The following is a 14155-nucleotide window of genomic DNA, read 5'->3' as shown; positions in this document are numbered from 1 at the left end:
TTGGCTTCTAAGTCTTGTAATATTAAATATTGCATCTTCTTTTTAAGATAGGCAGAATTTTCATTATCTTGATTGTAACATAATTTTTTTTTAACTTTTCAGGAAAATTTATGTAGCCAAAGAGGTTTGGTACCTAATACAGATGGTCAGACTTTTCAGATTGCAATTTCTAGCCAGATGAGGCAACACTATGACAGAATTCATGAGACACTAACAAGGGTTTGTATAACTACAATGCAGATATATTTTCTCAATATTTCGTGTTATTTAGATACCGAGAACATAGGGCATGTTTCATTTACCCTTGTCTCTTTTCACATTAGAAAAATGGCCCTGCGAGACTCTTGAGTTCCTCAGGAAGTACTTTTGAGCAGAGTGTAAAAGCATATCATACTATGAATAAATTTCTTGGCTCTTTCATCGATCATGTATGTATCATCATTTATTTCTAAGCTAGAGTCAAAATGCAGTATTTAAAAGGGTAACCAGGAATGTCAGTTATTTCTTCTGTCAACCAAGTCAGTGAACTTAGAACCCTTGTGGAGTTGGTTGGTTGGCTGGTTGGTTGTTTTTGCTGTAAAAACTAATACTGTTTTGGCTGAAAAAATTAATACTTTGTGGATGGAGTTAGGTTATGTAAAAGTAAAACGAGATTGTTACATGTCTGTTAGCATGATGATTACCTTAAAATATGTCTATACTGGAATTTTGTTAGTTACCAAATATTATCAATTATTTATTGTAGAAATATGCTATGGTTGTATTTATGAAAAGCTCGTTATAAACTGATTTTCAGTACAGCTAGCCCTAAGTACTACTATCAGAGTTTAAAATTTAAAACATTCTTAAAGAGAATTTTGTTATAAAGTCCAGTGTAATAAATTGTCTTTGAAGAACCAAACCCAAAGATTTTCTTTGGGTACTTTCATTGTTTTTTCCTTCTGATTTTATAAAAATTGGGAAGCATTTATTTCACTGCTATTTTCAAATGACTCTTATTTTTGGTATTAGGTTCATAAGGAAATGGACTACTTTATAAAAGATAAATTGCTTCTTGAAAGAATTCTTGGAATGGAATTCATGGAACCAATGGAAAAAAGCATCTTTTACAATGGTATCCTTCAAATGTCTTTGATGAACTTTATTTTTATTTCCCAAGCTTGAAAGAACATAATTGTAGTTATTGTCTTTTGATTTTATACCTTTATCTAGAAAACTTAGTAAACTTCAAGGAATTATAGTAGTTTTCTATGTCCCATTTTATTATAGGTCATGTAGGAAGAAACATATATACAAGATAATTATTCTACAAAAAAGTAAAAAATGAAGCTGAATTTTAAAATCAGTTGTACACATGGAAGAGATAGTAAAACAAATACATAAAAGTTTATGTATTGAAATATTCAGTGCCACACTTATGAAACATTTAAAGAATAATGTTCATGATTTATCTTAAGTTTTTGTTTTATCCAACTTCTTAAAAATGGCACATATATATGACAGGAATAGTGACTAAAATGGTTTTTTTATCATTAAAAAGAAAGTATGTCACTTTTAATACATATGTTAATAACCTCTTGTGTGGCTTGGGAAGAATGGAAATGGTATGCTATACCCAGTATCCTGGCCTGGATATCACTTACCCTCGTGTTATTGAGAAGCACATGTTGTGCCAGTCCTGGGATACACAGACCAATGGTCCCTCCCTTGGGCATCTTGATAGCAGATTGTGGAAGGTAGGCATGTGATGGATGAGTGGAGTGATGCTGGGATAGAAGTGTGTGCAGACACGAATTATACTGGGTGTGGAACGGAAACTTAGCTAGACGCAGAGTGAAGCCAGATGACAACGTGGTGAAGTCTGAACTGGGTCTTAACAATAAGTTAGTTGTCAAACAGGAGGGTCCAGGGAAGAGAGGTGAAGACATTTGTGCAGAAGGGGGAAAGGGCATTATGTACTTACGAACTTTATGATTGAAGTCTGGAATGGAGTGAGACAGTGCATGAATGATAAAGAGGGGAGAGACCGAATCCCAAAGGCCTTGTCTGACACCTTAAGGAGTTTTGCTTTATTTTATCCATAGAGCACTTGTTTTCAGAAACATTTTTTAAAAATGTTTTGTCCTACAGGACATGCACTGGTTGCTCCATGAAGGTATGAAAAGAAAGTATTAAAAAGTCTATTTGTATATTTGCAATTCCATCATTCTTAATTTATATATTTTTAAAATTATATGTAGTAGTAATTCATAAACTATGCCTATTATGAGATGCATGCTCAACATTTTATTCTGATAGGGATACATGATCAGAATAATTTGGAAACCACTTTTAATGAACATGGATGTCATCAGAAAGCCTTCATATCTGATTCATAAATTGGAAGAATTATTTTGGCAGGAGTTAAACAGATGCAAGACTATAATAATATGACTTAGTCATTAAGAATATAGCTTTCAGAGTCTTCTGGTCTTGGGTTTGAAATCTGCTACTAGTTTCGTGAACGTGAGAAAGTTGTTTTCCTTTCTGAACTTTAATTATTAAACTCCTGTAAAATATAACCTTCTAAAGGTTGTTGTGTTTACACATGTGTAATCGTTGTGTAAAGAACCTGGTGTGGGTAGGCACTCAGTAAAATGATGTTGTTACCATTTCTAATAATAATAATACAATCATCATCACCATCTTCATCTCTGTAGGGAAATGAGAATATGAGCAAAGGCAGTAGTGATGGGATAAAGAGGAAGAGATTGCCAGAAATGTTAAGGGAAAGAAGGGGTAGGAGAGAAGAAGCAGTCAAAAATGATGTGGACTTCCAGCTTGGCGAGGTGGCTGCCGGTGGTGCCGCCCTTCACCGAGAGACGGAGTGGAGTGCAGGTGGAGGGTCAGGTTGTGAGGGGAAGAGGATGAGTTTGGTTTTGAGTATGTGGTGTCTTGTGGCACCTTTGAGACATCTTGGAAGAGATGTCCCGTCGGCCATTAAACGTAAGGGGCTGGGGGACTGGATCTGAGGGGAACGTGAAAGTGCACAGTAAGTTGGGAAGTGTCGTCAGAGGAGGTCATTGCTGGAGCAGCAGCAGTGAAAGGTTGCCCAGGAAGAGTCTACAGAGCTGGCTTGTTTGTTAGAATATGTATACAAGTATATGCACAGAAGTGCACATCTTGTAAGGATATAGCTTCATGCTCAGTGAATTTTCACAAACTGAATATATTCCTGTAACTAGCATCTGGATAAAAAGTGTTATAAGCAAGCCAGATGCCCTCTTGTATAAAAACAAGGGTCCTAACTGGGTGTTCCCGGGCCAGTGCATCGCTGAAGAGGCTCTGGCCCTCCCAGAAATTGTGTGCGAGAACCATATGTGTGTGCTTTCCCCACTGCCTCCTGTGAAAGGATCTGTACCTTTCATTCGAATTTTAAAGGGGTGTTCACATCCCCAAAAGGATGAACCCACCCCTGCTTGGAGCGTGAAAAGAGGTCTCAGAGCAGAACCTTGGGGAACTGTTTGAGGCATAAATTGTAACACACTCTTCTAGTCCTTGCTGGTTTTGTTTTGCCTTAAAAAAAAAAAATTTGAAGTATAGTTGATTTACAATGCTGTGTTTTTATTTACAATGCTCTGCTATACAAGAGAGTGTGTTTTGCTTTTTAAATTTAATCTTATCTTTGAGAATTTTTCTAAGATTCTTTAACCTTTAGTTATATAAACAAATAGAGAAAGGACATTCATTATCTGATCATTGAAAAATACAGACTGCATACTTAAATTAGTAGCAGTTACCAAGCCTTTGCTGCAAATGTTAAAACTACTTTCCTTGGTTAACATTTTAGATTAGCAAATTTAATACCCCTTGTTTATTTTTTATAAGTCATGAAATATTTTTTCTTTTTTTTAAATTCAAGTATAATTGACATATAATAGCCATGGAGTATTATAGTAACTAGTTATTTTAAATATTCAAGTTTTATCACCAGAAATTTATCACATTTATTATTCTGTTTTTAAATTTCTAATTTATATCTTCTAAATTGCCTTTTTTTTAAAATAGATGAAGGATATTCTTTCAGCAATGTTCTGTATTATGGAAATGAAGCTACTCTTCTTATTTATGATCTGATGTTCTTCTGTGTTGTGGATTTGGCTTGCCAAAATTTTGTTTTAGCAGCCTTCCTTACATATCTACAACAAGAGGTAAATTTAAGAATTTTTTGTGGATTTCTTTGAAGAGAAATATGTGGGAAGTGGATATTTATTTTTATTGCAGAGAGTATCAGTGTCTACTTACACTCAGAATTTATAAAGATTTAGAATTTGATTAGTCCTGCCAAAGAAAGGAAAAACATTTCAACCAAGTTCATTTTACACTCTCCTTCAGAGTCAGTGAAATACCAAGGACTTGCGGAGGGCATAAGTTGCTTGACCAAATGTGAAAGAAATCCAGTAGGAAGACACTTAAGTTACCTTTCTCTCTTAGATGCCAGCATTGAGCAGAATTAGAATCCCATTTACCATCTGCACCAATGTTACCATTACAAGAGGCAAACTCTGAGATCTAGTTCAGGGCTCAGCCAGTATAATTTTCAATTCACATATCACCTACCTGCTTGGATGAAAAAACAGCTGCGTGGATCAGTGTGGAATCTGAAATGGAGACTTCAAGAAAAGCCAAGTTTGTTCTAGAAATGTTAGCATTCGTATCACCGACATATTCCCCACTTAGGTCAAAGTAGTGTATGAATTAGTGGTATGATGAGTTAGTTCTTGATAGAGATCTAGAATTAGGAACACATTTTTTTCCTAACAGTTCTTTTGATATTCCCATAGGTTTTAGAGCTAGGGGAAACTTGTCTTGCCAAATATTTCAAGGTATATTCCTATGAACATAAGGGAATTTGTATTAATTTATTAAAACATATTCTGAATAGGGACATACACTGCTTCAGTATTATGAAAGATGATAGTCTTGAAATAGTTTTGTGCATCACCATGGAATTCAGGTGTCTGCTACACGAAAATAGCCGCAAGAATTGGCTAGTTTAATTTAGATATTCTAACTGATATTCACACTTAATTTCCTTTATATGTGTTTTCCCTCTGAATTGTTTTTACTTTTTTTTCTCAGATTTTTAGATTTATTCGTAATGCAGTGGGACAGAAGAATTTGGCGTCCAAAACACTGGTGGATCAAAGATTCCTGATTTAATTTATTGAGTAGATAAGGACAATTATAATCATGGCCAAAAAAAAGGTCATGATTATCAAGTCAGTTTGCTTTATTTTTTAAAACTTGTAATACAAATTATTCTATTTTTATTTGTTTTTTAATCTATAGGAAGATTTATTTTTATAAGTCATAGAAACATAAACTTGCTTTGTGAATATGTAATATGATACAATGAAAAATATTGTTTTCCCTGTTATGCATGGTATTTAATTCACCAGCTCATAAACTAGATAGCTCTGACAATGGGACCAAAAAAAAAGTCTAAATTGCTTTCAGCATAACATTTTTTAAATGATAATCAAAACGGTCCCCATCATTTGTGTCTGTAAGATTATTTTATAACTAGATTTGTGTATGTTTTCTCACATTGAAAAAAAAATTGATTCCAGTTCAAGCCTAGTTTTCAGTTCATTTTGTTTTACATATTTTATGGTTAAATAAATGTTGAAAATATTTTCAAGTTTACTTAGATATTTGAAATTGTATGTGGGCTGACTCAGTTGCTCACTCTGGCAGTGAACTGATTCACTACTGGATTCATAGGCAGTTTGTGAGGTGGTACACGCTCAGTCCTTTGTTTCCCTGAAGCATGCTGTTTCTATGAAGTGTATTTATATCTATAATATATAAATATCACTTACATTATTGAGCTGTAATATGTGACATTTTCCCTGATAGTTTTTTATACATTTTAATTACTCAACATTTTAAAAGCACTTCCAAACATTTGCTCTTCAATTGTGTTTAAAGATTATAAATAACAAATGAACTATAAGTTATCATGTTATGTGAAAGTGGTTTATTGAAAGGGAACTTAGGCCTGAGCCACATAGCCAATAATTCTGCATGATATCATTTTTTTTCAAAGTATTCTTTAATAATCCTTTTCATTGTATACTGTGAACTTGAAAGTCACCTTTTATTCAAGTTTAATGGTCATTAATGCCCAAAGCAACATTTTTTTCTGCCTTCTGGTTAATGCTATGTAAATACTTAAATGTATTGCTATGTAAATATTGTTTATATTACCAAATTGAAAATATAGAATAAAGCATATTATTAGTGTTTCTCTTTCCTGTTTGATTTAGTATGTATTTTGTGAAGTAGCATTTAGGAATACACTGCTGGATCTGGTGTCTCCAGCCATTGCTGAAGCCGAATCCTTTAAAAGCGTTACCGGAACCTTGAGGATGACTGAGGAGAAAGAGGGGAGGCTAATAAGTTGAGGATCTGAAATTCTGCTTTCTTAAGGGTCGGCGTACAGAGATGCCTTTCTAAAAGGCTCAGAGATAAGTAAACATACCAGCCTGGATTTGTAAAGCCACCTACTCAGAAGCTTATGAAAAAAATAACAACTCTCATTCCACATATGAGAAGTTAATATTCATGTGAATGTTTGTAAGTGGAAATTTCAAAACACAGGTCAGTTGGCTCATCTGCTGATAAACTAAGGCAGAGAAAAGACATCTGAAGTAGTTTTGCACAGTACTATTTTTACTTTGGTGAGGTATATAAGAGTGCGCTCGGGTTTTCCTGTATTGTTGACTCCTGTGTTCATATTGCATGATTTAAACTTTGGGATCACGTGCTTAATTCTCTGCTAGACCTGTAGTCTTTCGTCCGTTTCTGTACCACCAACCCACTGTGCGTGTGTGCTCAGTCGCTCAGTCGTGTCCAGCTCTTTTGCCAGGCTCATTTGTCCACGGGATTATCCAGGCAAGAATACTGGAGTGGGTTGCCATTACCTCCTCAAGGGAATCTTCTCGACCCAGGGATCGAGCCTGCGTCTCCTGTGTCTCTTGCGTTGGCAGGCAGATTCTTGGGAAGCTCCCCACCCACTGTACTTTGTATCTTATATCCGTAAGTTTTCTGATAACATGGAAACATTTGGTAAATCTCTTGGTCATTTCATCATGAAGCAACCCTAGGTTCACCTAGAGGTCCTTTACAAGCTGCCATGTGCTTCGTACCGTCCTTAGAAAGGCACAGGCCCTGAAAACAAGTCTGTACATCATTCTCTATCATGTGATGTTCATGTTTGCTTACTTCTTGTGCTGCTTCCCTACCAAACTGCCTTTTGAGAAGGTCTGCTGTTTACCTAGACTGAGAAGCAGTCAAAGTGCCCATTAATTCAGTGCTTGCAGGCATGGAACAGGTGAAACAGGTACTTTTTTGTTGTCTGTAAACATTGACAATAAAAGCTGAGAGGAAATAAATGTAAATGGAAGAGCAGTATGGCTTAATGGAAAATGCTTCAAATTTAATAGCAGAAGCTATGTATTTGAATTAAAATTTTGCCCTTTGTCACTCACCAGCTTTGTGACTTTATACCAAGTCATTTGGCATCTTTGAGTTTCATTCCACATCTTTACAATGGAAATGATATCCTTTGCTTACCACTTATTGTGACAATTAATTCATTAGGATAGACATAATAGCCATAAACACTGGAATTTTATATACTTTAGTTTGATATTTGTGCCTTCTTGCTAATAAATTCTATGATATTAAAACTGTGGCTACTGATTTCAGTAGTTAACCAATGAAGATGCTGGGCCTTCTGCTTCAGTCACCCCAGCCTCAATGAGGAAGAGGCCTCGGTTGATGTCACAGCCTTTAATGAAAGAAGGCAAGAAGGAGCTTTCACACCATGTTGTAAGTGTGCTTTGTGGTAAACATCAGAAAAAAAAAAGTAGAGAGTGGAATATCGTCTCTGGAAGGAAGGGTTTCTCTCTTACATGTTCATTCAAGCGACATTGCTTCCCATTCCCACTCCAGAGGTACTCAGAAGGGTAAGACAATTAGTAGAGGAAACAGGCATGTTAACCAATAATTACAGCAATCTGAAAAGTGCTACAGCCACTAGGGTGTGATGTGGGGAAAGTTCTTAGGTATCTGGTCATCAGGGCTTTGACCTGACAAAGTGGTATTTGATCTAAGATTTAGACGAGTGCAGTCAGAGGAAAAGTATAAGCTCCGAGATGAAGCGCATGGCCATTGAGTACTATAGGTAGTTTGAATGCGTATATTTATGCTTTTTGCAAATACTCTGTATATTACACTTTAACATCTTAATTTTTTTTTTTTTCCTGGCTAGGGAGAGACTGCCCTATTGGGACTAGCCAATTCTTAGAGGTAGCAAAGGGCTCAGCCAGAAGCAGGCCTCTGATAGCAAAACTCACCAATCCAGAGCCATACCTGCACCATCTGGCCCTAATCCCCCAGAAAGCAGCATCCCTCCATCTTCGTCATCCAGGCAACCAGGGAACTCCCTTAGCCTGGGGCCTGCTGGAATGATTTGAGCTCGCCAGTCCCAAGTCATTACCCTGCCCTGCCTTGCCTTTCCTGCAGAATGCAGAAACTGATAAAGGCCAACCCAGGCTCACCCCTCGCTCCTGTCACTGCCTCCTGACAGATGCTGGTGCTTCCCCACATGGCTCTGCATGGTGTGGGTCCTGTTCCTAGGACCTGCAACTATAATAAACTCTGTTTTCCTGAGCCTCTCCTGTGTCTCCTCTTGGTGCTGAACCTGGCTGATTCACATAAGAGAACCCAGGACAGCACATTTGGGGATTTTGGAGGGAGATGGTTGGAAAGGAAAACAGGAGCCATATCTCTAAAGGTCTTTATATCAAGCCCCAGTGTGTGGAGAGTTAGCCAAGCTAAGTTTCCCAGTCTGCCTTCAAATGAATACTCAGCACCCCAGCGAATGAGTGAATGGATGGGGCGAGTGAGGGCCTTCCACATTCAGATTGCTCTGGTATTGATGCTCTGGGGCTCAGATTGATTATATTCTATGCAGCCAAAGATGGAGAAGCTCTATACAGTCAACAAAAACAAGACCAGGAGCTGACTGTGGCTCAGATCATGAACTCCTTATTACCAAATTCAGACTTAAATTGAAGAAAGTAGGGAAAACTGCTAGACCATTCAGGTATGACCTAAATCAAATCCCTTATGATTATACAGTGGAAGTGAGAAATAGATTTAAGGGCCTAGATCTGATAGATAGAGTGCCTGATGAACAATGGAATGAAGTTTGTGACATTGTACAGGAGACAGGGATCAAGACCATCCCCATGGAAAAGAAATGCAAAAAAGCAAAATGGCTGTCTGAGGCCTTACAAATAGCTGTGAAAAGAAGAGAAGCAAAAAGCAAAGGAGAAAAGGAAAGATATAGGCATCTGAATGCAGAGTTCCAAAGAATAGCAAGAAGAGATAAGAAAGCCTTCAGTGATCAGTGCAAAGAAATAGAGGAAAACAACAGATTGGGAAAGACTAGAGATCTCTTCAAGAAAATTAGAGATACCAAGGGAACATTTCATGCAAAGATGGGCTCGATAAAGGACAGAAATGGTATGGACCTAGCAGAAGCAGAAGATATTAAGAAGAGGTGGCAAGAATATACGGAAGAACTGTGCAAAAAAGATCTTCACGACCCAGATAGTCATGATGATGTGATCACTAATCTAGAACCAGACATCTTGGAATGTGAAGTCAAGTGGGCCTTAGAAAGCATCACTACGAACAAAGCTAGTGGAGGTGATGGAATTCCAGTTGAGCTGTTTCAAATCCTGAAAGATGATGCTGTGAAAGTGCTGCACTCATGCCAGCAAATTTGGAAAACTCAGCAGTGACCACAGGACTGGAAAAGGTCAGTTTTCATTCCAATTCCAAAGAAAGGCAATGCCAAAGAATGTTCAAACTACTGCACAATTGCACTCATCTGACATGCTAGTAAAGTAATGCTCAAAATTCTCCAAGCCAGGCTTCAGCAATACGTGAACCATGAACTCCCTGACGTTCAAGCTGGTTTTAGAAAAGGCAGAGGAACCAGAGATCAAATTGCCAACATCCACTGTGTCATGGAAAAAACAAGAGAGTTCCAGAAAAACATCTATTTCTGCTTTATTGACTATGCCAAAGCCTTTGACTGTGTGGATCACAAGAAACTGTGGAAAATTCTGAAAGAGATGGGAATAGCAGACCACCTGACCTGCCTGTTGAGAAATCTGTATGCAGGTCAGGAAGCAACAGTTAGAACTGGACATGGAGCAACAGATTGCCAGGAGAAATATCAATAACCTCAGATATGCATGTGACACCACCCTTAAGGCAGAAAGTGAAGAGGAGCTAAAAAGCCTCTTGATGAAAGTGAAAGAGGAAAGTGAAAAAGTTGGCCTAAAGCTCAACATTCAGAAAACGAAGATCATGGCATCTGGTCCCATCACTTCATGGGAAATAGATGGGGAAACAGTGTCAGACTTTATTTTTGGGGGCTCCAAAATGACTGCAGATGGTGACTGCAGCCATGAAATGAAAAGACGCTTACTCCTTGGAAGAAAAATTATGATCAACCTAGATAGCATATTCAAAAGCAGAGATATTACTTTGCCGACTAAGGTCCATCTAGTCAAGGCTATGGCTTTTCCTGTGGTCATGTATGGATGTGAGAGTTGGACTGTGAAGAAAGCTGAGTGCCGAATAATTGATGCTTTTGAACTGTGGTGTTGGAGAAGACTCTTGAGAGTCCCCTGGACTGCAAGGAGATCCAACCAGTCCATTCTGAAGGAGATCAACCCTGGGATTTCTTTGGAGGGAATGATGCTAAAGCTGAAACTCCAGTACTTTGGCCACCTCATGCGAAGAGTTGACTCACTGGAAAAAGACTCTGATGCTGGGAGGGATTGGGGGCAGGAGGAGAAGGGGACGACCAACGATGAGATGGCTGGATGGCATCACGGACTTGATGGACGTGAGTCTGAGTGAACTCCCGGAGATGGTGATGAACAGGGAGGCCTAGCGTGCTGCGATTCATGGGGTCGCAAAGAGTCGGACACGACTGAGCGACTGAACTGAACTGAACTGGGGCTGGGATGTTGGTGCTCCTGCCCCTCTGTTGCCTGGCTGCATGTTAACAAGAAAATATATTGCCTAAGAGAGGCGGTAAGGCAGTAAAGGGTAGTTAGTGGTTGAGAATACAGACTCTGGGGCCTACCGCTTGTGTTCAAGTCCTGGCTCCACCACTTACTAGTTGGGTAATTTGGGATAGCTTCCTCAGCTGTTGTTCAGTCGCTCAGTAGTGTCTGACTCTTTGTGACTCTACGAACTGCAGCATGCCAGGCCTCCCTGTCTTTCACTTATCTCCCAAAGACTGCTCAAACTCACATCCATCGAGTCCATGATGCCATCCAACCATCTCATCCTTATCTATACCTATTTCATAGAGCTATTGGGAAGATTAAATGAGTTTAGTGTGTGTACCGTGCCTAGAAGAGTACCTGGCACACAGTAAATACTGTATAGTTAGTAGTCAGTTCAGTCGCTCAGTTGTGTCTCTTTGCGACCCCATGGACTACAGCACGCCAGGCTTCCCTGTTCATCACCAACTCCCAGAGTTTGCTCAAACTCATGCCCATCGAGTCCGTGATGCCATCCAACCATCTCATCCTCTGTCATCCCCTTCTCCTGCTTTCAATCTATCCCAGCATCAGGGTCTTTTCAAATGTGCCAGGAGCCAGTGTGAGGAACTCCGCCCATGGCAAAGGTCATGAGGAAGGAGGCTTGGCATACGAAAAGGCGTGATCAAGCCTCAGGAAACCTCCTTTTCCCAAGCATCTACCCCCAGAACCAGAGTTTATCTACTTTACTGTTTCATGCTCTCACCTACACCTCTGACTTTATGAGGGGCTGTTCCCCACCGGTTTTCTTGGAGAAGGAGTAAACATGCAGCTCCAAGTCAATAAAAATTCCTGGGCATGACAAGAGTGTTTCAACTTACGGACTCCTCTGAAGGTTATCTAGCCCACCTGTATAGGTTCGTCCGGCCACATGTGATTGTTTATAGCCTCCCAACCTGAGAGGCACGAGATGTTTTAGACTTACTAAAGGCAAATTCTTTTGGGGAGTTAGAAATTATTAGTATAGTGGGTTGGTTAGGAATTATATTGGTGAAGGGTTTTTCATTTGTTGTGCCAATAATTACTGCTAATTCCCTGCCCTGGGTGTGACAAGGGTGACTCAAGTCAAACCTCTCTGCTGGCAAACTAGCTTGTGTGACAGGATTATCCATACTCCTGCCACTATGCAAGTGATTGTTTACTACCTCTCAACCATAAACAGGACTTCCCTGGTGGCTCAGACAGTAAAGCATCTGTCTACAATGAGGGAGACCTGGGTTCAATCCCTGGGTTGGGAAGATCCCCTGAAGAAGGAAATGGCAATCCACTCTAGGACTATTGCCTGGAAAATCCCATGGACAGAGGAGCCTGGTAAGCTACAGTCCATGGGGTCGCAAAGAGTGAGACACGACTGAGCAACGTCACTTCACTTCACTTCAACCATAAACAGCACAGAGAGTTTGGAGTATTTTGAGAATCTTAATTAGCATAGGGCCTTTCTCATTGTTGAGTCAATGATTGCCACCAGGCCTCCATATCCTTAGGCACCTGGGAATATATTAATCAATGTATTTGGAATATAGAAAAGGAAATATAGTAGTTTTTAAGGTTAGCAATACTAGACTTTTTGAGTTAATGGATTTTCTCTTTTGTAATAGATCACTGTACTTTGTTATAAATCACTGTGTCCTTGCTATGTAAAAATGTAACTTTATCACTATCTTAAGACTAAATAGATCTAAGGGGAACATTGGTGAAAGGATTTTTATTTGTTGGGCTGATGTTTGCTGCTAAATCTCCATATTCCCTGCTCTTATAATGAATACAACTAGCATATAGGAGAAATAAGTATTAACCTTTAAGATTAATCATGTTAACCTTGGGTTAAATACATTCCTTTCTTGATTGTAACTCACTACACCCTCACCCTATAGGAATGCAACTTTATTTGGAGGGTGGTGCCTGGTTTAAGAAAAAATAAGTTTTTTGTTTATCAGAAAGAAAGGGTCGTAAATGTCAGCAGGCCTCATAGCCAGAAGATGATGTAAAACCCCTAAGATCTTTTTTTTATGTAAAGCACCTGATTTTGATAAAGGTCAGGACTGCTGACCCCTGCGTGACTCTGTATTCATCCCTATGTGTAACAAAAGGTATATAAGCAAACCCAAAAATAAAGAAATCCGATCAGTTTCTGGAAAGACTGATTCCCCCATGTCGTTCTTTCTTGCTCCCCGTCTTTCTGGCTGAATTCCCATCTGGAACGTGGGTGCTCGCCATGTCTTCTTACTTTTCCCGGCTTTCAAGCCCACGCGAGAAGGAGCCTAAGGAGGGGCACCTTCTCATATTCAAGTGGCACTGGTGGCCCAACATAGATGGTGCAAATTCCTTGTCTTGGAATTTTATTGGTATCCCACGTAAACATGGCACCCCACTCTAGTACTCTTGCCTGGAAAATCCCATGGACGGAGGAGCCTGGTAGGCTGCAGTCCATGGGGTCGCTGGGAGTCGGACACGACTGAGCGACTTCACTTTCACTTTTCACTTTCCTGCATTGGAGAAGGAAATGGCAACCCACTCCAGTGTTCTTGCCTGGAGAATCCCAGGGACGGGGGAGCCTGGTGGGCTGCCGTCTATGGGGTCACACAGAGTCGGACACGACTGAAGCGACTCAGCAGCAGCAGCACGTAAACGAAGTTATTCAGCCTCTTTTTCTCTCCTACTATTTTCTGGCCAAATTCCCATCTGGTGCATGGGCACCCACCAAGCCTACTAATTTTGCCTGGGCTTCTAAGATCAGACCGGGGTGGGGGTTGGGGGGCTCAGTGTCTCCTTCGGGAGAACGGGAAGACGCCTGCGGCCTACATAGGTGGTGATTGGTATTCCATGCAAACCAAGTTATTCCGCCTCTTTTTCTCTGCTAATTTTCTAATCCCTCTCTATCTGTAATTAAATAAGTTGTTTCCAAGGATGCTGACTCCGTCCCCACCTTCAAATCACCCTGGATCCACCGGGGCTGGACCCCAGCACAAATG

At 39.6% G+C, this 14155-nt stretch overlaps 1 protein-coding gene across 1 annotated transcript in view; it reads left to right on the top strand.

Moving 5' to 3' along the window:
* Positions 1–5291, top strand: part of TMEM67 (transmembrane protein 67) — a 43200-nt gene extending 37909 nt beyond the window's left edge. Inside the window, exons 24-28 of the mRNA XM_068983881.1 lie at positions 103–219; positions 324–428; positions 1012–1114; positions 4048–4190; positions 5122–5291. Coding sequence (XP_068839982.1) covers positions 103–219; positions 324–428; positions 1012–1114; positions 4048–4190; positions 5122–5202 — 549 coding nt within the window. The 3' untranslated portion in view covers positions 5203–5291. The remainder of the gene's footprint in view (positions 1–102; positions 220–323; positions 429–1011; positions 1115–4047; positions 4191–5121) is intronic.
* Positions 5292–14155: the final 8864 nt, after the last annotated feature.

Source organism: Capricornis sumatraensis, chromosome 11, assembly GCF_032405125.1.
Source record: "Capricornis sumatraensis isolate serow.1 chromosome 11, serow.2, whole genome shotgun sequence".
Classification (NCBI taxonomy): domain Eukaryota; kingdom Metazoa; phylum Chordata; class Mammalia; order Artiodactyla; family Bovidae; genus Capricornis; species Capricornis sumatraensis.
This window is presented reverse-complemented; position numbering and strand designations above follow the sequence as displayed.